At 45.8% G+C, this 25,281-nt stretch overlaps 1 protein-coding gene across 1 annotated transcript in view; it reads left to right on the top strand.

Annotated features, from left to right (window-relative positions):
* METTL16 (methyltransferase like 16) overlaps nucleotides 1-24,163 on the top strand; it is an 82,267-nt gene extending 58,104 nt beyond the window's left edge. Inside the window, exons 7-10 of the mRNA XM_025363086.1 lie at nucleotides 3,019-3,088; nucleotides 7,052-7,141; nucleotides 22,130-22,303; nucleotides 22,738-24,163. Coding sequence (XP_025218871.1) covers nucleotides 3,019-3,088; nucleotides 7,052-7,141; nucleotides 22,130-22,303; nucleotides 22,738-23,361 — 958 coding nt within the window. The 3' untranslated portion in view covers nucleotides 23,362-24,163. The remainder of the gene's footprint in view (nucleotides 1-3,018; nucleotides 3,089-7,051; nucleotides 7,142-22,129; nucleotides 22,304-22,737) is intronic.
* Nucleotides 24,164-25,281: the final 1,118 nt, after the last annotated feature.

Genomic DNA, 25,281 nt, shown 5'->3' with positions numbered 1-25,281 from the left:
TTTTTAGTAGAGACGGGGTTTCACCGTGTTAGCCAGGATGGTCTCGATCTCCTGACCTCGTGATCCACCCGTCTCGGCCTCCCAAAGTGCTGGGATTACAGGCTTGAGCCACCGCGCCCGGCCATCTGTGTCTATCTTATGCCAGTACCATATGGTCTGAATTATCATAGCTTTATAGAAGTCTTGAAATCCGGCAGTGCACATCCTCTATCTTTGTTATTGTTTTTCAAAATTGTTTTCAGCCAGACATGGTGGCTCACGCCTGTAATCCCAGCATGCTGGGAGGCTGAGGCAGGAGGACTGCTTGCACGCAGGAGTTCGAGACCAGCCTGTGCAACATAGTGATGCCCTGGCTTTGTGGAAAAACATTCGTTTTAGCTAGTGGAAATCTTTCGCATCTCCATATACATTTCAGCCTCAGTTTATCAATTTCCATGAAAATTTATGGTTGGGATTGTGTTGAATTTATAGGTTAAGTTGGAAAGAACTGATACCTTAACAATAATGAGTCTTCCATTCCAACCTGGTTTAGCTGTTCATTTATTTAGGTCTTATCTTTCAGCAGTGCTTTGTAGTTTTCTTTACACACATTATATGAATTTTATTCCTAAGTATTTTATGTATTTTCATGCTACCATAAATGGCATTTTACAATTTTAATTTCTAAATTATGTATTGCTACTCTAAGAAAATACAGTTGATTTATTAGTATTTTACTTTTTTTTTTTTTTTTTTGAGACGGAGTCTCGCTCTGTCACCAGGCTGGCCTATAGTTTTCTTATCATTGTAAGAAATGATATGATTTGTCGATATAATACTGGCCTTATGGGCCTGGTGTGGTGGCTCACGCCTGTAATCCCAACACTTTGGGAGGCCGAGGTGGGTGGATCACAAGGTCAGGAGATGGATACCATCCTGGCTAACACGGTGAAACCCCCGTCTCTACTAAAAATACAAAAAATTAGCCGGGCATGGTGGCAGGTGCCTGTAATCCCAGCTACTTGGGAGGCTGAGGCAGGAGAATGGCATGAACCCAGGAGGTGGAGCTTGCAGTGAGCCGAGATCCCTGCACTCCAGCCTGGGCGACAGAGTGAGAGTCTGTCTCAAAATAAATAAATAAAAATAAATAAATAAATACTGGCCTTATGAGTTGGGAAGTGTTCCCTCTTGTAAAATTTTTTGGAAGAGTTTGCATAGAATTAATATTTTTTATTCCTTAAATGTTTGGTAGAATTCACTAGTGAAAGTGACTTGGGTCTGGAAAGTTTTTAATACAAATTCAATTTCTTTAATTGATAGAGAACTATTCAAGTTATCTATTTCTTTGTCAGGCACAGTGGCTCATGCTTGTAATTCCAGCACTTAGGGAGGCTGAGGTGGGTGGATCAGCTGAGGTCAGGAGTTTGAGACCAGCCTGGCCAACATGGTGAAATGCTGTCTGTACTAAAAATACAAAAGAAAATTAGGAGGGTGTGGTGGCGCATGCTTTTAATCCCAACTACTGAGGAGGCTGAGGCAGGAAAATTGCTTGAGCCCAGGAAGCGGAGGTTGCAGTGAGTGGAGATCACGCCACTGTACTCCAGCCTGGGCGACAGAGTGAGACTGTCTCAAAAACAAAAAAATTAGCTGGGCCTGGTGGCACACACATATAATCCCAGCTACTTGGGAGGCTGAGGCAGGAAAATCGCTTGAGCCCAGGAGGCGGAGGTGGCAGAGAGTCCAGATCGTGCCACTGCACTCCAGCCTGGGCAACAGAGCAAGACTCTATCTCAAAAAAAAAAAAAGAAAAGAAAAAAAAAAACTATTCAAGTTATCTATTTCTTCTTGAGTAATCTTGGGTAGTTTGTGTTTTTGAAGGAATTTGTTTCATCGATGTTGTGAAATTTGTTGGCAAAAAGTTGTTCTATACTCTCTTCACATCCTTTAATACCTGGAGGATCTGTGGGACGTCCGCTCTTTCAGTTCTGATACTGAGAGTTCGCGTCTTCTTTTTTTCTTGACTTCAAGAAAATTTGTTTTCAAAGAACCAGCTCTTGATTTCATTATTCTTCTCCATTGTTTGTTTTCTCTTTCCTCAGTTTCTGCTCTAATCTTTTTTTTCCCTTTCTTCTCACTTGGGTTTCATTTGCTCTTGTTAATTTGCTTTACAAATCATTAACTCCGTCAGCATGTGTGACCTTCGATCTGTGTCTCATCAACTCAGCAAGACGTTGGACTGTGTTCGAATTTCTTTTCCCTGTACTGCAGTCTGGGAATTTCCTTCAAGCAGGAAGCTCTGGCAAATGCAGGCTCACCTTGTTTGTTTCTGGGACTGTAGTTCTGCACTGCCAGTTGTCCAGTGTCTGAAAAACAGCTCTTTTATATGTTTTGTCCAGTTTCCTGGTTGTTTATGGTGGAAGGGCAATTCCTGTAGTAACTCATCTTTCATGGGCTGAAGCAGAGGTCCTTTACAAACTTTTTAGAATAATCAGAAGAAATAAATTCTGTCTCTTTACCTTTTAATCAGTTCAGTCCAACTTCTCCACATTCCTTCTTCTGGATTTGTTTTTACTCTAGAACAAATTGATTTCATGATCTGTTGAAACTCATTATCTATCCTTAAATTACCTGCAGATGAGGACATCTCACAATATAGGTTCATGCTGGATCTTATAAGTTCTCTTAGTATGATGTTTTTGTTGTTCTTTATTTTCTAATTTCTGTCCTAGAGCTAAACGGCCTTCATTGTAAGCATGACAGATGAGACTGCTTTACTCAAATATTTAATATATAGCCCTGAAGCACTGGAGAGGCTAAGTGCATTTATATATATATATTTTATTAAGTTGCCTTGGGCTTGTTTTCCATCATTAGATTTGGTCTTTGTCTAAATACATTATATGCAATTCTTGTTATTTTTCACTTGTGACCTTACTCAGTGTTTGTTACTATTCTCATCTTATTCACTTGAATAATGCTTAGTTTAAAATTTTAACCACATAAACAGTATTTACTTGTCTGATTTTTTTTTTCCCCTAGATGGTATAGCTGTATGCTGGGAAAGAAATGCAGCCTGGCGCCTCTGAAGGAAGAGCTTCGCATACAAGGGGTGAGGCTTCCTCATTACTGTTCTCACGTAGCTACTTTTCTTTGTATCCATGGGGCACAAGTACAGTTTTGCTACATTGATATATTGCATTGTGGTGAAGTCAGGGCCTTCAATGTAACTATCACTGGAACAATTAAGCAACCTCCCATCACCCGGTATCCCACTCCCCAACCACAAGTCTTCATTCATCCATCATTCCATACTTTGCTTCCATGTGTACACATTATTTAACTCTACTTAGAACTAAGAACATGTGGTGTTTGTCTTTCTATGTCTCAGTTGTTTCACATAAGATAATGGCCTCCAGCTGGCTGGGCGCCGTGGCTCACGCCTGTAATCCCAGCACTTTGGGAGTCCAAGGCAGGTAGATCTCGAGGTTAGGAGATTAAGACCATCCTGGCTAACATGGTGAAACCCTGTCTCTACTAAAAATACAAAAAAAGTAGCCGGGTGTGGCGGTGGGCGCCTGTAGTCCTAGCTACTTAGGAGGCTGAGGCAGGAGAATGGCATGAACCCGGGAAGCGGAGCTTGCAGTGAGCCGAGATTGCACCACTGCACTCCAGCCTGGGCAACAGACTGGACACAGGCTGTCTCCAGACAGACTCCGTCTCAAAAAAAAAAAAAAAAAAAAAAGATAATGGCCTCCAGTTCTATCCATGTTGCTGAAGACACAATTTCATTCTTCTTTATGGCTGAATAGTATTCCATTGTATGTGTATACTACTTTTTTTTTTTATCCAATCCTTTGTTGATGGATACTTAAGTTAATTCAAGTCCAGATATCTTTTCTTTCTTTTCTTTTCTTTTCTTTTTTTTTTTTTGACCAGGTCTAGCTCTGTTCCCAGGCTGGAGTACAGTGGTGGGATCATGACTCACTGTAACCTTGACCTCCTGGGCTCAACCCGTCCTCCCGCCTCAGCCTCCTGAGCAGCTGGGACTCTAGGCACATGGCACCATCCCTAGCTATTTTGTTGTTTTTTTTTTTTTTAGTAGTGATGGGGTCTTGCCGTGCTGCCCAGGCTGGTCTCAAACTCCTGGGCTCAAGCAGTCCTCTCACCTCAGCCTCCCAAAGTGCTGGGATTACAGGTGTGTACCATTGTACCCCACCTAATGATTTCTTTGCCTTTGGAACTAAGTCTTCTAGTATTTTGTATACTTTCAGGTATTACATTCAAGTCTTTAGCCCATCTTGAGGTTACTTTTCATATATCTACTTTTTTCTTTCTTTCTTTTTTTTTTTTTTTAAGAAATGGGGTCGGGCTAGGTGCAGTGGCTCACGCCTGTAATCCCAGCACTTTGGGAGGCCAATGCAGGCGGATCACAAGGTCAAGAGATCGAGACCATCCTGGGCAACATAGTGAAACCCCATCTCTACTAAAAATACAAAAATTAGCCGGGCATGGTGGCGGGCACCTGTTGTCCCAGCTACTCAGGAGGCTGAGACAGGAGAATCACTGGAACCTGGGAGGCAGAGATTGCAGTGAGTTGAGATCGTGCCACTGCACTGCAGCCTGGTGACACAGCTAGACTCCATCTCAAAAAAAAAAAAAAAAAAAGGAAAAGATGGGGTCTTGCTCTGTCAACCAGACTGTAGTGTGGTTGCATGATCATAGTTTGCTGCAACCTCAAACTTCTAGGCTCAAGCGATCCTCCCACTTCAGCCTCCCAAGTAGCTGGGACTGTTGGCACACACCACCACGCCCAGCTAATTTTTAAATCTTTAGTAGAAACAAGGTCTCTCTGTGTTGCCCAGACTGGTCTCAAACTCCTGCACTCAAGTAATCCTTATTTTTTATAAAGATAGGGTCTCGCTGTATTGCCCAGGCTGGTCTCAAACTACTGGCCTCAAGTGATCCTCCCACCTTGGCCTCCCAAAGCGCTGGGATTACAGGCGTGACCCACGCACCTGACCTGTATCTACTCTGATGGTAGTTTTGAGTATAGAATTTTCTTTATACTCTAAAACTCTAAATATTTTTTTTGTTTTGTTTTCTTTTTTTTTTTTTTTTTTTTTTTTTTTTTGAGACGGAGTCTCGCTCTGTCACCCAGGCTGGAGTGCAGTGGCCGGATCTCAGCTCACTGCAAGCTCCGCCTCCCGGGTTCACGCCATTCTCCTGCCTCAGCCTCCCGAGTAGCTGGGACTACAGGCGCCCGCCGCCACGCCCGGCTAAGTTTTTGTATTTTTAGTAGAGACGGGGTTTCACCGTGTTAGCCAGGATGGTCTCGATCTCCTGACCTCGTGATCCGCCCGTCTCGGCCTCCCAAAGTGCTGGGATTACAGGCTTGAGCCACCGCGCCCGGCCTGTTTTGTTTTCTAAGTTCTATATTTTTAGGGCTAAAATGTATTTTTTATAGATTATTAAAACAAGGCCTTTTTTGACAATTATAACAGAGAAAGGTGGAGAAAAACAGATGAGTAGAATGTCAAAGAGAAACCGGAAATCAAAAAACCTGGTATCTACCACTGACCTCACATCGAACTCCTTTTTATTTTTAATTTTTTAAAATTTTTATTTTTTACCATGCCTCCAAGACAAGTTCAACTCACTCCTTTATAGATCCAGAAACTCAAGCTAGGTAGGTTTAAGGTTTTGTTGTGGGCCATGCAGTTAGCTCTGGGGGAACAGCACCAGAACACAGTCTCGGTCCCGTGTGCTTCCTGCTAGGATGACATTCCGACATTCCACAAGAGTAGAGCCCCTTGCTCCTGTTTCAGAAGGCAGATCACAAGTAAGTACTCCCAGGCGGGGCAAAGTGGCTCATGTCTATAATGGCAGCACTTTGGGAGGCTGAGACGGGCAGAATGCTTGAGCCCAGGAATTCAAGACCAGCCTGGGCAACACAGTGAAATCCCATCTCAGCAAAAAAAGTACAAAAAATTAGCCAAGTATGATGGCGCGTGCCTGTAGTCCCCACTACTCAGGAGGCTGAGGTGGGAGGATCCATTGAGCCTGGGAAGTCGAAGTTGCAGCAAGCTAAGATCACACCACTGAACTACAGTCTGGACGACAGAGTGAGACCCTGTCTCCCAAAACAATTTTCTTTTAAATAAAATAAATGCTCCCCCCGCCACTTCCACTTTCCTCCCAGTTTCTGGTGTTTGGTGTGAGTCAGAGGACTTCTCAGCAAAAGCGTGAGATGCACATCGGTGGGAGGAGCAGAGTTTCTGGTCTCTGGTTTCTCTCTGACGTCCTATTCTTTCTTCCTCTTTTCCTCACAATACCATTTCTTGGGTAAATTGTGAGAGCTACAAACTTGTCCCTTTACCTTTCTTAAAATCTGATTGATAAAAGAGATTATCTCTCTGTATCTAGTCAGGCTTTAGTTGGCTTTCTTTCTAGAAAAGAAAACAAAAAATCATTTGAGGCCACTTATGGTGACTCACACCTGTAATCTCAGCACTTTGGGCGGCCAAGGTGGGCGGATTGCTTGAGGTCAGGAGTTCGAGAGCAGCTTGGCCAAGATGGTGAAACCCCGTCTCTACTAAAAATACAAAAATTAGCTGGACATGGTGGCACTCACCTGTAATCCCAGCCACTCGGGAGGCTGAGGCAGGAGAATTGCTTGAATCTGGGAGGCAGAGGTTGCAGTGAGCCGAGACCGCACCACTGCACTCCAGTCTGAGTGACAGGGTGAGACTCTGTCTCAAAAAAAAAAACAACAAAAAAAACTCACTTGAGTCATATTACAAATAATTCTCTAAAGGGCTGTGTTTTTGGTGTTTCATATATTTGAACCTTTAAGTCACATCTATAAATTCTCTTATGTTTTATGGGAGAAAAAAATACAACTTTATTGAGAGATGAGTTATTATTAGGTAGCTGTGTATAGCTGTTGTTTGATAATATTGTTTGTTAGCTGATTTAAAAAGAAGGATCAACATAATATAGCATGAGGCGGCAGCCAGAAACATATTGGTAGAATGATTTCAGTTTGATGAGATGCTATCTTTGTTGGTTTCAGGTTCCTAAAGTCACCTACACTGAATTCTGTCAAGGTCGGACGATGAGATGGGCCTTAGCTTGGAGTTTTTATGATGATGTAACAGTACCAGTAAGTACAGACCTTGCTCAGCTTTGCCACCTGCCAGCACATGGTGGGTTTCGGTCAGTCGTAAGTGAACTGAATCACTAGTGTCCTGTTTAACTGAAGTTTGCCCCAAATACTTATGTCAAAATGGAAAGGGGTTGTCACCAAGACACCTAGAAGGCTGGTCCTGGAGCCCGTGGAGCCTTCCTCTGTGAGTTTGTATAACACAGTGGTATTTGCTCAGCAGACAGAAATGTGTCTTTTAGGAATTAAAAATGTGGCCGGGCACAGTGGCTTATGCCTGTAATTCCAGCACTTTGGGAAACTGAGCTGGGTGGATAACTCGAGGCCAGCAGTTTGAGACCTGCTGGCCAACATGGTGAAACCGTGTCTCTGCTAAAAATACAAAAATTAGCTGGACGTGGTGGTGCACACCTGTAATCCCAGCTACTAGGGAGGCTGAGGCACGAGAATTGCTTGAACCAAGGAGACAGAGGTTGTAGTGAGCTGAGACTATGCCACTGCACTCCAGCCTGGGCCACAGAGCAAGACTGTCTCAAAAGTATTAAAAATAAAATATTTTGCCGGGCGTGGTGGCTTAAGCCTGTAATCCCAGCACTTTGGGAGGCCTAGACGGGCGGATCACGAGGTCAGGAGATCGAGACCATCCTGGCTAACATGGTGAAACCCCGTCTCTACTAAAAATACAAAAAATTAGCCGGGCGTGGTGGCGGGCGCCTGTGGTCCCAGCTACTCAGGAGGCTGAGGCAGGAGAATGGCTTGAACCCGGGAGGCCGAGCTTGCAGTGAGCCGAGATCGCGCCACTCACTCCAGCCTGGGTGACAGAGCGAGACTCCATCTCAAAAAAAAAAAAAAATAAATAAATAAAATAAAATATTTAAAAAAAAAACAAGGGCTGGGCCCGGTGGCTCAAGCCTGTAATCCCAGCACTTTGGGAGGCCGAGACGGACGGATCACAAGGTCAGGAGATCGAGACCATCCTGGCTAACACGGTGAAACTCCGTCTCTACTAAAAAAAATACAAAAAACTAGCCGGGCGTGGTCACAGGCGCCTGTAGTCCCAGCTACTCGGGAGGCTGAGGCAGGAGAATGGCGTGAACCCGGGAGGCGGAGCTTGCAGCGAGCTGAGATATGGCCACTGCACTCCAGCTTGAGCGACAGAGCGAGACTCCATCTCCAAAAAAAAAAGAAAATTGAAGTAACATAACCTGTAGAAACATTTTGCAGGTATAATTACGCTGGTGGACATTCCTCAGGAATTGAAAGTGAGGTCTCTTTCTTTTCCTTACCACTGCCGCTTTCCTAGAATAGCTGCCTCCTGGGGCTCCTGGAGAACACAGAAGTTGACTTTTTGGATTGCAGGTTTTGATGTGTAACACTCGGGGATCATTCTAATGAAGGGTTCTATCTCGGCTTTCAGATTCGCACCAGAATGTTAACCATTTTTGAAGCTGGGTGATAGATCATTCTCTCTTTCTATTTTGTGTATGCTAGAACATATTCTGGAATAAAAAGTTTAAAGAAATGATTTGTGACCAGACCTGGTGGCTCACACCTGTGATCTCCACGCTCTGGGAGGCCGAGGCGGGCTGATCACTTGAACTCAGGAGCTGGAAACCAGCCTAGGCAACATGGTGAAATCCCATCTCTACAAAACATACAATTTTTGTATTTTGATGGCGCATGCCTGTAGTCCCAGCTGCTGGGGAGGCTGAGGTGGGAGGATCACTTGAGCCTGGCAGGTGGAGGCTGCAGTGAGCCCCGATCGTGTCACTGCACTTTCTGCACTTCAGCCTGGGGCAACAGAGCGAGACCCTGTCTCAAAAAAAAAAAAAAAAAAGATTTGTTCACAAATGTCTCTTTCTCCTCAGTGCTGCTATAGGTAAAGGAAAACCGCCTCTGAGCTGGCCAGACCGAATGATCTGGGCAGTGCTGAGAGGCAGTGACAGAATAGCCGCTGTTGGTTCTCACAGTTCCCTCCCAGGTGTGGTTGGCTTCTTGTTGCCTGGAGATTCCCAACTGAAGCGTCTGCACACCCTGCTCAGCACGTGCTCTTCCTTTCCTTAGTATGTGTGGGGACCGACACCTGCTGCTTTACGTCTCTCCTCAGCGCCTACGGCAGCTTGTTCTGGTGCTGCTCTCCCAAGCTCTTGGCCGCTCTTGGTCTCTGAAGTCATCTTACCTGTTGCTGTGTGTCTGAGTCTCTTTCCCTGCCCTTGTAGGGTAGAGCAGTAGAGACATGTAGCACAAGGGAGCAATTTGCAGATACTGCCACGTTTCTGAAAACAGGAACTTACATTCGAGGTTGAGCCTGTTCTGCTCTGCAGCTAGAAGTGCTACTGGGTTGAAGTACGCTCCCCAGTGCCATTTGAATGGCCCTTTCCCTGAAGCGTAGACTCCTGGCCAGTGCAGTAAGGTATCTAGAGGTCTGTGTTTGAAATAGTCTCTGCTTAAAAAGATGCTTCTCCTTGTTTAACACCCCTCACCACCCCGAAGGATTATCCTTTCTGTCATTTTCTAGAATACCAGGGCCCTCACACCACATGGTTAAAATCATCAGTAATGCTCTGAGTTAGCCCCGTGGAGGCACAGCTGCAGGAAAGTGGAACTGCAGCTGTTTTCAAGTGCTTTCTGCTTAACCCGCCTCCCCCATGGGTTGGCACCGCAGGTGGAAGAGCGGATAATGCGCCCTGGCACGCCACACCAGCTCGGAGACCGAGCCCTCCTGGCCCTCCTGGATGAGTAGTAATGTCAGGTCCACGTAGTAAAGGGCACTGCTTCTGTGTTAACAAAACCAGCTTATTTTGAAAAGGAATCCCCTACGCTTCCCTCTCCTCCTCTTCTCTGTTTTTGGGGCATCCTTCAGCCCCGTTCTTAGTTCTCAACCATCAGAATGCTCGGGGCCCCAGATTTCCCCCATGCCAGAGTCTTCCTCCCTCCCCACCAGTACCCCAGCCCCAAAAGCTAATAATGCACTCCCAAGTGTTCCATTAGACGCACTTCAACCGCTACAGGAAAAAACGGCAATTCCTGATTTGTAGTAACCCAGCAACAGTTTCTTAGCGCTGCTGCCCTTGATCAGCAACTGCTTTCCCCAGGGGGTCCCAGGGTACTCACGAGGCGTGTATTTGGCGGTCCTCTTGGTTCTCTTCCCTCTTCCTAGACCTCTCTCCCCGCCCTCGTTTTTTGAAAAGCCCATCTGACTTTCCCCCTCTCGCTCCTGTTGGGGGTGAGGAAGGAGGAGGATGCTGCATTAGACAAGGAATAGAGCTAGTTAAGCAGAAACATTGACCTATTTCCCCACCCCCACTCCCGCCATTTTAGGGTAAATGTGCAAGTTACTATGGCAACTTCTGTTTTCACTTATCGCAGGCCTCCTGACTCGTTTCTGTTGGTGCTGAATGCTGAAAAATTCTAATTCACTGGTGATTCACGTGTCCACACTCAGCCCATTCCTGTTGTCTGGATTTATTTTAGCAACAAAAAGGTCGTAATGTTGATAGAATTTCGTTCCATAATTTCAACTAATGATGAATATAAGGAAGCGTGTTCTACAAACTGTTCTCTGCAGAATTCTGACAAGCCACTTACCTCTTTGTTCCAGCTCTCCTCTCATTGCCCAAGGCATTATTTTAGCTTTATTTTGGTTTGCTTTAAGGAAGTTTGATGTTTGTTAAGAGAAAAGGGGGAAAATGCAGCCCCAGTGAGTTGTTCACTCTTGGTGTGAGCGCTGCTCAGGAACTCTGGGCTTGAAAAGGATCCTCTACATTGAAGACATTACCTGTAAGCCTGGGACGTGACTGTCTAGGGAGTGAGAACTAGAGAGCTTTTTGGAGAGCAGATGGAGGAGAGGTGTCAAATTAATTAGGCAACTGTGCGTGTTGGAGGTGGTGTCCTGACAGAGCCTGGCTCCCTTCTCCATAGGTTTTCAGAGCCTGGCTCCCTTCTCCATAGGTTTTCAGAGCCTGGCTCCCTTCTCCATAGGTTTTCAGTCCCGTCACATAGCTGAGGGGTGCTGTGCAGGGGCCCAGGGCGGGGCAGACATCAGGCTGGTACTTGAGGCCTCCCTCTCATTTTAAAGAGCTCATCTGCTTTTATCAATTTTATGCATTGATTTATTTGTTGAAAGTGTCCTGCTGTTAAGAAATGGTTTGGGCTGGCTGTGGTGGCTGATAATCCCAGCACTTTGGGAGGCTGAGGTGGCGGATCACCTGAGGTCAGGAGTTTGAGTCCAGCCTGGCCAACATGGTGAAACCCCATCTCTACTAGAAATACAAAAGTTAGCTGGGTGTGGTGGTGCGCGCCTGTAATCCCAGCTACTGGGGAGACTGAGGCAGGAGAATCGCTTAAACCTGCAAGGCGGAGGTTACGGTGAGCTGAGGTCACGCCACTGCACTCCAGCCTGGATGACAGAGTAAGACTTGGTTTCAAAATAAAAGAAAGAAAGAAAGAAAGAGTTTGAAAACCAGTACTGTACCGGGCTGTGCATTATGCTACCAAATGGATGTGATGGCCAGGGGCCTGAGCTCTTGAGCAAAGCCAAAGCTTATTAGGACCCTGTTCTTAGTTACTTTTCTTCTTAAGTGTGGTCTTCATTGTGATGATAAACAAATCAGACATTGTCTTCTGTTCTTTACAATGATCAGTTTTATAGGAAAGAAAAACACGTAGTGCTATTGATGCAGATTTGCATGTGAGTAAGTGTTGACATGGATGGTGGTAGCAAGAGTGGCCAGGAGTTGAGGAAAGGAAATGGCTCAGGCTGGGGCTAGTCAGGGAACAGCTTTCCGGAGGAGGAGTCGCCAGCGTCTGGCTGTGGGCAGGTGGGTGGTGCTCCCAGTGTTTGTGGAATGTTTAAAGGAATGGTGTAGGACTTACATTGAAGAGCAACATTGTGAGCAAGAACCGGTAGATTTAGTAGATTTGAAGCACTGGATATAATATTTGTTGTTATTTGAGTGCTTCAATACATTATATTCTCATTTTATTTCCACCTGACAGCAGTCGAGTGAAGTAGATGGTATTACTCTCCATCTACTGGAGGCTCCAAAACGTCAGCAGCAGTATTCATAATAGCCCTAAATTAGAAGCACCTGAAATGTCTCTAGTAGAAACGGTAAATAAGTTGTAGTATATTCAGAAGATGGAAACTACACAGTAATTCTGTTCCAGTGAATGAACCTGCCTTCACAACAATATGAATGAATCCCATACGCATAATTTACATGAAAAGGCTGGGCGCAGCAGCTCACGCCTGTAATCCTAGCATTTTGGGAGGCAGAGGCAGGTGGATCACCTGAGGTCAGGATTTCAAGACTAGCCTGGCCAACATGGTGAAACCCTGTCTCTACTAAAAATACAAAAATTAGCTGGGCACGGTGGCGCATTCCTGTAGTCCCAGATACTCGGGAGGCTGAGGGAGGAGAATTGCTTGAACCCGGGAGGCAGAGATTGCAGCGAGCTGAGATTGCGCCACTGCATTCCAGCCTGGGCGACAAGAGCGAGACTCTATCTCAATAATAATAATTGTAATAATTTACATGAAAGAAGTCAGATACTGAAGACTGCAAACAGGTATAACCCGTGGTGATAGAAATCGGGATACTGAGAGAGGTTGGTAATGGTGAGTGAGCATGAGAGGGAATTTGGGTTCCTGGTAAATAAGTTAAGACTTAACATTTATAACAGATATGCTTTTCTGTATGTGTATTTCAATTTTTTAAAAAAATGTATAAAAATATATCTGAATAGAACAGAATTAAGGCAACTGAAACTGTCTAAAGTTGATAATTCAACTTTAAATACAGATAGAAGCATATTTTTAGGTACAGCAGCGCTGTCTCTACAAAAAAAAAAAAAAAATAGCCAGGAGTGATGGTATGCGCCTATAGTCCCATCTACTTGGGAGGCTGAGATGAGAAGATTGCTTGAGCCCAGTAGTTTGAGTCTGCAGTGAGCTGTGATTGCACCACTGCACTCCAGCTTGGGTAACAGAGCAAGACCTTGTCTTAAAAAAAAAAAAAAAAGGAGTGGGGCGCTGGGCATGGTGGCTCATGCCTGTAATCCCAGCACTTTGGGAGGCTGAGGCAGGTGGATCAACTGAGGTTAGGAGTTTGAGACTAGCCTGGCCACCATGGCGAAACCCTGTCTCCACTAAAAATAGAAAAAAATTAGCCAGGCATGGTGGCGGGTGCCTGTAATCCCAGCTACTCAGGAGGCTGAGACAGGAGAATCACTTGAACCTGGTGAACTGAAATCGTGGCACTGCACTCCACCCTGGGCGACAGAGCAAGACTCTGCCTCAAAAAAAAAAAAAAAAAAAAAAGAAGCTTGATCAGATACAGGGTTGATTTTTGTTTTTTTTCCTTGGGGAGGGGGAGCAAGAATACTTTGTAGGTAGTATGTGTAGGTGGTATATATTACCATCTGGAGGCACATAATGTTAGATTGTGTCTTCGTGATGTGAGCAGTCATTCATGATCATTGCCGAGATTCATTAATTCATTTAGAGTTGCAAATAATGACATTCCAGTTCTATTTGTCCCTTCATACAGAGGAAACTTCTCCGTATTAGTTATTAGTAACTTTGAAGTACAGTTCATCTAGTAAAGCAGGATAAATGTTTGATTCTTGGCTGAGCACAGTGGCTCATGCCTGGAATCCCAGCGCTTTGGGAGGCCAAGGCGGGTAGATCACCTGAGGTCAGGAGTTCGAGACCAGCCTGGCCAACATAGTGAGACCCCGTCTCTACTAAAAATACAGATTTAGCCGGGTGTGATGGTACATGCGTGTAGTCCCAGCTACTCGGGAGGGTGAGGCAGGAGAATTGCTTGAACCCAGGAGGCGGAGGTTGCAGTGAGCTGAGATTGCGCCACTACACTCCGCCTGTGAGACTACATCTCCAAAAAAAAAAAAAAGTTTCATTCTTTTGCTTTATCAGTTTTAAAAATAATGAGTTGGCTGGGCGCAGTGGCTCATGCCTGTAATCCCAGCACTTTGGGATGCCAAGGTGAGTGGATCACCTGAGGTTGGGAATTTGAGACCAACCTGACCAACATAGAGAAACTCTGTCTCTACTAAAAAAACAAAATTAGCCGGGCGTGGTGGCGCATGTCTGTAATCCCAGCTACTTGGGAGGCTGAGGCGGGAAAATCGCTTAAACCCAGGAGACAGAGGTTGCAGTGAGCCGAGATCGCGGCATTGCACTCCAGTCTGGGCAACAAGAGCAAAACTCTGTCTCAAAAAATAAATAAAATAAATAAAAATAAATAAATAAAAACAATGAGTTGGTGGTTCCCTAGCATCTTCAAAAAGTGACCAAAGAGGGTGGTTTGGTATTCTTTTGTAGTGTCTTACGAACTCATGGATTACTTTTTTTTTCTTTTTATTAAATAGAGATGAGGTCTTACTATGTTGCCCAGGCTGGTCTCGAACTCCTGGGCTCAAGTGATCCTCCTGCTTCTGCCTCCTAAAGTGCTGAGATTATAGGCGTGAGCCACTGTGTCCCTCTGGATTACGATTTTTTAATACATTTTTCAATTCATTACACTTACTATCTTTACTGAGGTACAGTTAACCATCTTTGGCCACGGGGAATTTATTCAGCTTGGCTCGTGAGTCTTTTTTATCATATCCACTGTAGTCTTTGATGGCTTCCTTGCTTTCTGGTATCACAGGTTGTTCTAGGCTCATAGTTTTTCCTCTCTCAGATCTGGAATCAACCATTTCTCCCAGGAGATCTGGTTTATTTTACTGAGAAATCATATTTAAAGGTATTCATCTGGGCACTAGGGATGGTACCAGGTTAGTCATTATTTCTAGAGGCTTTTTCAGCAGAGCTAGGAATTACTATTTTTAAGATAAAATATGTTGCAAGTTCTTGTCGATTCCTTTCCTTTCTTTTCCTTTCCTCCTCTCCCCCGCCCTTCCTTTCCCATCCCTCTCCTTCCTTCTTCCACTCCCTCCCTCCCTCCCTCCTTCCTTCTTCCACTCCCTCCCCTCCCCTCCCTTCCTTGCCACCACACCCAGCTGATTATTTTTTTTGCGGGGGCGGGGGGTTGGTGGTAAAGATGGAGTTTTGCCATGTTGCCCCAGTCGGTCTCAAACTCTTGGGCTCAAGTGATCCTCCTGCCTCAACCTCCCAAAGTGCTGGGATTGCAGGTGTGAGCCACTGTGCCCAGCATATACTTGCTGATACTTTATTCAGTTTCACATCTGCAGGTTTTTACTTAATTTCATCAATTGTCCATCTATATCTCCCATTCAAAAATCTTGTGACTGCAGTGATGCACACCTGTAATCCCAGCTACTCGGGAGGCTGAGGCGGGGGGATCACTTGAGCTTAGGTGTTTGAGGCCAGCCTGGGCAACACAGAAGACCCTAATCTCTTAAAAAAAGAAAAAAATCCCATGCCAAAAAATCCAGTCCTCAGCAAACATATTACTCGTTAATTTTATCGCACAATAGGCCACAAGAGTCTCAAAAGTAACGTTACCATCAACAAAGTGGTTTCTGGAAATAGCTATTTTTTTTTTACTTTTACATTTCTTTTTTGTCCTTGGAGACTCTCACGGTGGATTTCAAAGTCATTTGGAATGTTTCCACTCTGACTTTTCTGCCACTTTGGAGTCAGGACAGAGGTACGTTTGTTTCATTTTACTTCAGATTTTTAGGAAGTGCCTTTTTTGTTGTTAATTTTGTTTTGTAATAAAATATATTTCTAATTTATCTACCTGTGAAATGAAAAAAAAAAATCAAATCTCAAAAGAATGGTCAGAAGTCTTTACTTCTTTCTCCTATCTCATTCATCCTAATCCTTTACTTCCTCATGGGTTACTATTTAAACAATTCTATACTTTATCATTCCTTTATTTGTATTTTTATTTTTGAGCCAGAGTCTTGCTGTGTTGCCCCGGCTGGAGTGCTGTGGCACGATGTCGGCTCACCGCAGGCCCTGCCGCCTGGGTTCAAGCAATTCTCCTGCCTCAGTCTCCCGAGCAGCTAGGATTACAGGTGCACGCCTCCATGCCCGGCTCTTGTTTGTTTGTTTGTTTGTTTCATATTTTTAGTAGAGATGGGGTTTCACCATGTCGGCCAGGCTGGTCTTGAATTCTCCTGACCTCAAGTGATCTGCCTGCCTTGACCTCCCAAAGTGCTGGGATTGCAGGCGTGAGCCACGGCGCCCGGCCCATTTTTTCAAATTCGAGGAAATACACGTGTGTTTATCATCACTCCTTCTCAAACAGGTAGCACTCTGCAGTGAGTTTTCTTCCCCTCGCTACTTTTACTTTTTTTTTTTTTTTTTGAGACAGAGTCTTGCCCGCCTCAGCCTCCCAAAGTGCTGGGATTACAGGCGTGAGCCATGGCGCCCGGCTGCTATTTTTACTTTTTACTGTTTTAACATAATCCTGGGGATGATTTCAGGACATTTTGAACAACGACCTGTCAGATTAAGATGAAAGAAATGGGCTGGGTGTGGTGATGTGCACCTGTAGCTGCAGCCACTTAGGAGGCTGAAGTGAGAGAATCACCTGCACACAGGAGTTCAAGGCCAGCCTGGGCAACATTGTAACACCCTCTCTCTTTTTAAAAAACAGAAGGCCACTGCACTGGGGTCTCCTCTCTGCCCTGTCCCCTTTCCCCTTGAGGTTTTTCTAGAAGCTGCTTTGTGAAAACAAAGAGGTTGTGACTTCGTGCGCATCAGATCTCTCTGTAGAATGGCTCTTCTCTTCCTGCAAATACTAGAGAGAATTTAATGATTTCATTCAGCCTGTGGCTTTTTTTTTTTTTTTTGCCTTAGCCATAATTAACAGAGATATAACATGCTACACTGATCTGTGTCACACTACACCACATGTGAAAGTTTCTTGGCTGATTGCACCATTGAGATCTAGAAATTAAAGTGAAGACTCAAATTTGTACCAGCCTGGGCAACATGGCAGATCCCCATCTCTACAAAAAGTACAAAAATTAGTTAGGCACGGTGGCACACACCTGTAGTCCCAGCTACTCAGAAGACTGAGGTGGGAGGATCACTTGAGCCTAGGAGGTTGAGGCTGCACTGAGCCATAATTGCACCACTGCACTCCAGCCTGGGTGCCAGAGCATGACCCCATCTCAAAAAAACAGACAAGAAAAGAAATTTGTAGACCACCCTGCTACGTAGCATATTTTAAAATTTAAGAACTGGTTTTTTGTTGGTTTGTTTGTTCGTTTTTGCCTGATCGATGGCTTCTGTGATCTAATGTGTTTTTAACGCTTGCAGTTCCTCCCTTATTGATGATCATTCCTTGACTACTTGGAATTCAAAAGATGTAAAACCTGTGTCCTCTGTGGACCTACGACTCCTCACCAGGCTTCTCTCACATTGTAATTCCAGCAGTGCATCTTCAAATCAAAAATCAGCCGTAAATTCACCTAGTTCTTTGCATTAAACTGGATTAGCCATTGTAAATGATTGGTTTTGGGGTAGACTTTAAAATGTTGCATTATTTATGTATGCCTTGCCTGCTACACTAGATTATGACAGTTTGAGTGTAGCACTCTTCATTTAAAATATTTGTGGTTTGCAATTATAAGGATATTAGCAAAATAAGATCATTTCACTTGGGGGAAAACTGACAGCTTCTACGTACTAGTGTTTGCGGCAAAATGTAAAAATTGCCTACGACCAGAGACCTATGGTGTTGAATTTAACTATTAATTTCTTAGAACTCGATCCTATATTTTACTGTGACCCTGCCCACTAGGAATTTTCATGATAAACGAGAGGGGGACTGAACAACTGCTGGGAGCCATACTTAAGTTAATCTTTCATCATGTAAAAGCCTTGCTTGAGAACTCCTGGAGTATGAATTGTCTGTCTCTTTTTTTTTTTTTTTTTTTGATGGAGTCTCCCTCTGTCGCCAAGGCTGGAGTGCAGTGGCGCGATCTCCGCTCACTGCAAGCTCTGCCTCCCGGGTTCACACCATTCTCCCGCCTCAGCCTCCCGAGTAGCTGGGACTACAGGCGTGTGCCACCACCTCGCCGGCTAATTTTTTGTATTTTTAGTAGAGATAGGTTATCACCATGTTGGCCAGGATGGTCTCAATCTCCTGACCTCATGATCTGCCCACTTTGGCCTCCCAAAGTGCTGGGATTACAGGCGTGAGCCACTGTGCCCAGCCTGTCTGTCTCTTAATGTCTAGTTTCTATAGTAGAGCACAGCCAGATTGAAGACAGTCCTGAGATGTTGTGTGTGCATGTGCATGTTAAAGCAGTTCATTCGGAATCTTCCGAAATGCAGCTGGCACAGTAGCTCAGGCCTGGAGTCCAAACACTTTGGGAGGCTGAGGCAAATGGAGGGCTTGAGCCTACGAGTTCCAGACCAGCCTGGGCAATATAGCAAGACCCCTCTCTATTTAAAAAATAAAAATAAAAGGAAAATGTTTGAAAAAGAAATCTTCAGAAATCCCAGGTTTGTTGACTGACCATTGTACATGGGAAAGTCGGGTCAGGATGCAGGGGAAGGAGCCATATTTGAGACAGGGAAGTTTTCATTTTAGTCCTAAGATAACTGGGTAATAAGTGTCGATTTTGTGATTTCTGACTTCCTCAGAACTCTGAAAGTATCCCTGATAGAATTCTTGTCAGTTGGTAAAGTTGTATTTCCTTCTTTTAATCTCTAGAAGTGATGAAGCCCATCCTTACTTTTGGAGAAAGAGTATCACAGGTCAGCTTTGGCATAATGAGAAACAGCAATATCTTCGCTTCACTGGTCAGAATTTGTGAGCACATGATTGCTCCCCCTGTGAGAAGAGACAGGAAGTGCTGCCCTTTTAGCCGTCCTTGTAGATAACCTTTGCTGTGCAGGGTGGGCTGGCGAGGAGGACCAGGTTGCAGTAAGCTGTCCATGGCCATGTCCTTCGATGTTGGGACGGGGAATGGGGAGTCCTGATTCTCGACCCCCATCATCTTCCCACACACCGGCTTCATACACTTCGTCCCCAGCTTAATACTCTTATTGTAAGCTCCTTACTGCAAAGCGTTCGGCTCTCAGTAGACTCGAAATTGTTTCTCTTGCAGGATGATTGAGTAATAACAATATGACTGTCTTAATGTCAATATGAATTTGTCTCATCTTGTCTGAAACATAATTGAACAAGTTCAGGTTCAGACAGGTCTTAGAGTCCACTATTCATTTCTCAAGAGCAGTTTCTTCACACACACACACACACACACACACACACACACACCCTTTGTTTTTTATCCTTTCTTAACAGTTTCCTAGTAGAATAAACTGGCTGGGTTGTTGTGTATGTATACACTGTGAGGCTGCTGATTCGTTCTTATTAGAAGACCGCCCCCGATAATCAGAACCTATCATGTGCATGTGTGTGTGCGTATGTGCGTGTGTGTGTGTGTGCGCATGTGTGCGTGTTCGTGTGTGTGCTGTCAGTGTTGCCAGGTACAACGGGAATTATCAGTAGAGTCATCAGATTCCTTTTAGCAGAAAAAGATCTTCAAACCTGACTTAGTGTTTTTTCTTTTTTATCCTTTTTGTTGTTGTTTTTGAGACACAGTCTCCTTCTGTCCCCCAGGCTGGAGTGCAGTGGCGCAATCTCAGCTCACTGCAACCTCCACCTCCCGGGTTCAAGTGATTCTCCTCCCTCAGGCTCCCGAGTAGCTGGGATTACAGGCGTGCGCCACCAGGCCTGGCTAATTTTTGTATTTTTAGTAGAGACAGGGTTTCACCATGCTGGCCAGGCTGGTCTGAACAGCTGCGTGGTCATAGCTCACTGCAGCTTTGAACTCCTAGACTCAAGTGATCCTCCTACCTCAGCCTCCCAAGTAGCCGGGATTACAGGTGCGAGCCACTCTACCCAGCAACTAAGAGTCATTTTTAAAAATGCCATTTAGAAAGTTTTTACTTGTATTTGTTTACTTACTTATTTATTTGACACAGGGTCTCCTATGTTGCCCAGGCTAGAATGCAGTGGTGGGCTCTCGGCTCACTGCAGCCTCAACCTCCCAGGTTTAAGCAATCCTACCACCTCAGCCTCCTGAGTAGCTGGGACCCCCATTTCCAGCTAATTTTTGTATTTTTTGTAGAGACGGGGTTTCCCCATGTTGCCCAGGCTGGTCTCAAACTACTGAGCTTAATTCATCTGGCCGCCTCTGCCTCCCAAAGTGCTGGGATTATAGGCGTGAGCCACCACACCCAGCCTAAAGTTTTTACTTTAAAGACAGAAATTTTCAGGCTGGACACGGTGGCTCACGCCTGTAATCCCAGCACTTTGGGAGGCCGAGGTGGGTGGATCACGAGATCAAGAGATCGAGACCATCCTGGCCAACATGGTGAAACCTTGTCTCTACTAAAAATACAAAAATTAGCTGGGCGTGGTGACATGCATCTGTAGTCCCAGGTACTCGGGAAGCTGAGGCAGGAGAATCACTTGAAACCAGAGGCGGAGTTTGCAGTGAGCTGAGATTGCGCCACTGTACTCCAGTGACAGAGTGAGACTCCATCTCAAAAATAAATAAAAAAATAAATTTTCAATACAGTGGTGCCATTGGTTTTTTTGTTTTTTTTTGAGATGGAGTTTCACTCTTGTTGCCTAGGCTGGAGTGCAGTAGCGCAATCTCGGCTCACTGCAGCCTTTGGCTCTCGGGTTCAAGCAGTTCTCCTGCCTCAGCCTCCTGAGTAGCTGGGATTATAGGTGCGCGCCCTCACGCACAGCTAATTTTTGTATTTTTAGTAGAGACGGGGTTTCACCATGTTGGCCGGGATGGTCTTGAACTGCTGACCTCAACTGATCTGCCTGCCTCGGCCTCCTAAAGTGCTAGGATTATAAGCATGAGCCACCACGACCCGGCCGGTGCCACTGGTTTTTAAAGTGGAACTTGAGTCCCTCTAGTGGATAGGGTATAATTCACCTTCCCAGCTTGAGATGGAATGGAAGCTGCCAGTCATGATTTTCTTGGAACCAGCTTTCAAATCCAGTCTTCTCATCAGTGCTGGTGTCACCCTCCCCAGCTAAACGGCAGTGCTTAGCTCGCCGCTGGGTTGGTCCTGACGTCAGCCAAGATTCAGGAGTCCTCCTCCTCTGCCCATGTGATCTGAGTGGCCCTGATCCTTCCTTGCATGTAATCTCACAGCTGTGGTTCACTGGCTGCTTTATCTCAAGCCTCAGCAAATATAAACGCAAAACTACAACTTGACGATGTTTATGCCGTGCAGTTCTTTCTAGCAAAGAACACAGTGCCCCCAGGGTCCTTGAGTTGTCATGAAAGAAATAATTGTGCAGGTCTGCTTTGGGTACCACAGGTACATGAAGGACGTTTAGCATTTGGAGGAGTTACGTTGTGACAGGCAGAACAAAGGCAGTGTGGTACGGCTGGAAAGAACTTGGGTTGAGCGTTCAGTCCTAACTGCGGTTACTATGTGACCTTGAGCTGTGGTGACATAGCCTTTCTGTATCTTAGTTTTCCCTTTTGTAAAATAGGGAGATGCCAAAACTCTTATCTTGTGGGGTTATTTTTTTAATTTAAAAAAATTTTTGTTTAAAGAGACAAGGTCTCACCCCATTTCCTGGGCTAGATTGTGGTAGCACAGTCAGAGCTCACTGCAGCCTGGAAGTCTTGGGCTCACATGATCCTCCCTCCTCTGCTTTCAGAGTAGCTGGGACTCCAGGTGTACACCATTGTGGCTGACTAGTTTTAAACATTTTTTTAGAGATGGAGGTCTTACTGTGTTGCCCAGGCTGATCTCACACTCCTGGGCTCGCGTGATCCTGCCATGGCCCCCAAAGTGCTGGGATGATGGGCAGGGACGACCGCACCCTGCAGGGTTGTTTTAAGTGCTGCAAATAACACATACAAAAGCCTTTGTGTTTTGCGTGCTCTGTGATTGGTAGCAGAAGTTGTGGAAATTTTCTCTGAGTTCATTACAATGCATGAGGTTTAATTATTCGGATCACTTTCTTCTCTTTTCCATGCTTCCTTTTTCTTCAGTCACCACCAAGTAAGCGGAGAAAATTAGAGAAACCAAGGAAGCCCATTACATTTGTGGTGCTGGCGTCCGTGATGAAAGAGCTGTCCCTCAGAGCATCGTCCCTGGGCTCTGAGACGGCGGAAGGCATCGTGGCTGTCACAGCATGGATTGAACAAATTCTCACGGATTTGAAGGTACCTGGGTGACCATACTGACGAAGTACTCATAACGATCCTTCTCTCTGTTTTCTTTTTTTTCTTTTTTTTTTGAGACGGAGTCTCGCTCTGTCGCCCAGGCTGGAGTGCAGTGGCCGGATCTCAGCTCACTGCAAGCTCCGCCTCCTGGGTTCACGCCATTCTCCCGCCTCAGCCTCCCGAGTAGCTGGGACCACAGGCGCCCGCCACCTCGCCCGGCTAATTTTTTGTATTTTTTAGTAGAGACGGGGTTTCACCGTGTTAGCCAGCATGGTCTCGATCTCCTGACCTCGTGATCCGCCCGTCTCGGCCTCCCAAAGTGCTGCGATTACAGGCATGAGCCACCGCGCCCGGCTGTTTTCTTTTTTTTCATCGAGAGTTTGGAGAGAGGGGAAAAGTGATTTCCCATAAAATTCTGTTTTTCCTCCAAACAGGTCCAGCATAAACGCGTTCCCTGTGGAAAAGAGGAAGTTAGCCTTTTCCTAACGGCCATAGAGAACTCCTGGATTCATTTAAGGAGGAAGAAAAGAGAGCGAGTGAGACAGCTGAGAGAAGTTCCTCGTGCTCCCGAGGACGTCATTCAGGCCTTGGAAGAGAAAAAGTCCACCCCCAAAGAGTCTGGCAATAGCCAGGAATTGGCCAGGGGCCCCCGGGAGAGGGCCCCCTGTGGGCCTGCTCTGCGGGAAGGCGAGCCTGCCACCGTGGAGGGCCCGTGCCCGAGCCAGGAGTCCCTGTCCCAGGAGGAAAACCCGGAGCCCACGGAGGATGAAAGGAGTGAGGAAAAGGGAGGGGGGGAGGTTCTGGAAAGTTGTAAAGGCTCTAGCAACGGAGCCCAGGACCAAGAGGCTTCTGAGCAGTTGAGCAGCCCAGTGGCTGAAAGGGGGAAACGGCTCCCAGGAGTGGCTGGACAGTACCTGTTTAAGTGTCTGATAAACGTTAAGAAGGAGGTGGACGATGCCTTAGTTGAAATGCATTGGGTTGAGGGCCAGAACAGGGATTTGATGAACCAGCTTTGTACCTACATACGGAACCAAATTTTCAGGCTTGTTGCCAGTTAACTAGAAACTTCTTGCACAGTTGGAAAAGTGTTTATAGTAACTTGCTTTGCAGTGGCCTGTGGGGTGGCAAGAGGAATCCTACCAGTGGCCCATTAGTAGCATTATGTGGAATTATCTTCAAACACAAAAACCAATGAGTCTGTCCCCCACCTCCCCCCACCGCCTTCCCGCATTTTGAGTTACAGGGAGTTGTAGCGTGGTCGTTTACAAGGAGGCATTGCTGTCATCAGTAACAACAAAAAGCCCTCAGTAAACTCCGAGGGATTGCAAGCTGGCCCTCAGCTTTGGACTGCTTCTGCGCGGCCGAAAGGGTTGTTTGTGGAGGCTGGGCTGGGCAGCACTGCCTAGAATGTCATGCTCTCTCTGTCACCCAGGGGTGTTTCTTGAGGAGGGGTGGCTCTCTCTGCCTCCAGTGGGAGGCCCTGGTACCCGCTTCTAGGTCACTCTTCGAGATGGGACCTACCTTGCGTCAGTCCCACGAAGGGAGCTAGCCGTGGGTGGGTGGTGGGGAATCGGGGAGAGAAACCCTAGTAATGCTAGAAGGAGGAGCAGAGTCTGGGGAGTACCCAGTAAATGGCACATTCCTGACATGCGGCTGTTTTGATGTTTCTTATTTCAGAAGCAGAATTAGGTAAGCAAAACCCCCGGGTGTGACTGAGGCACACAGAAGGCACCCGTACCCCCACCTCCAGCCTGTTGAAAGTACCATTTTGTAGCAGTTTTACTACTGTATGATTTTTGTTTGGACATTTGAAGTAGAGCTTGTTTTGTTTTTAATATAAGAATATTCAAAAATTAAAAACCAGTGGTCCTATTTGAATCCTGGGGTTAGCTGAGTGAGCGGCCAATGACGGAAATGAGAAATGGAACAAAATAGTATATGCCGTAGGTAGCTTAAGAAAGTCTCGGCCGGGCGCGGTGGCTCAAGCCTGTAATCCCAGCACTTTGGGAGGCCGAGACGGGCGGATCACGAGGTCAGGAGATCGAGACCATCCTGGCTAACACGGTGAAACCCCGTCTCTACTAAAAAAAAAAAAAATACAAAAAACTAGCCGGGCGAGGTGGCGGGCGCCTGTAGTCCCAGCTACTCGGGAGGCTGAGGCAGGAGAATGGCGGGAACCCGGGAGGCGGAGCTTGCAGTGAGCTGAGATCCGGCCACAGCACTCCAGCCTGGGCGACAGAGCAAGACTCCGTCTCAAAAAAAAAAAAAAAAAAAAAAAGAAAGTCTCAGATATTTTGTTGCTGATCAAATACTGTTTTTTGTGGCTTCACTTGTAATCCCCTCTGTACTTACCTACTCACATTGGAGAGTTCTGAGGCTGGAGTAACCGTGTCCTTAAAACACGTTTCTAGTTGGAATGCCAGGGTTCGGTAGCAGTGCCCCTGGAAAAGGGGTGTCCTTAAAACATGTTTCTAGTTGGAATGCCAGGGTTCGGTAGCAGTCCCCCCGGAAAAGGGGTGACCTTTTGCTGTGCTTGACTTAACAGCTCGATGTTGCATCAGCAGCCTAGGGTTCTCTTTAGACTAAAATCTTCGCCAGAGCTCCTTGCCATCTGCTAAGAAGACTGGGCTGAGTAGTTAAGCCAGCCTTCTGAGAGGTGGCTGTTGGTTAGGACAGGAAGCTGGTGACCTTGGCATATCTTGGCATCTGCTAGATCAGGCCCTTAGCAGAGACACAGGAAGTGGAACTACTGTGCTTTCGTTTGGCTGTGGAGCTGGAGCTAGAGAAGACAGCATACTGACCAGTGGCTTTTTGATTGTTTTGAGAGGGAGTTTCACTCTTGTCGTCTAGGCTGGAGTGCAGTGGCGCGATCTCAGCTCACTGCAACCTCTGCATCCCAGGTTCAAGTGATTATCCTGCCTCAGCCTCCTGAGTAGCTGGAATTATAGGCACGTGCCGCCATGCCCGGCTAATTTTGT

This window comes from Theropithecus gelada, chromosome 16 (genome assembly GCF_003255815.1).
Source record: "Theropithecus gelada isolate Dixy chromosome 16, Tgel_1.0, whole genome shotgun sequence".
Lineage (NCBI taxonomy): Eukaryota > Metazoa > Chordata > Mammalia > Primates > Cercopithecidae > Theropithecus > Theropithecus gelada.
This window is presented reverse-complemented; position numbering and strand designations above follow the sequence as displayed.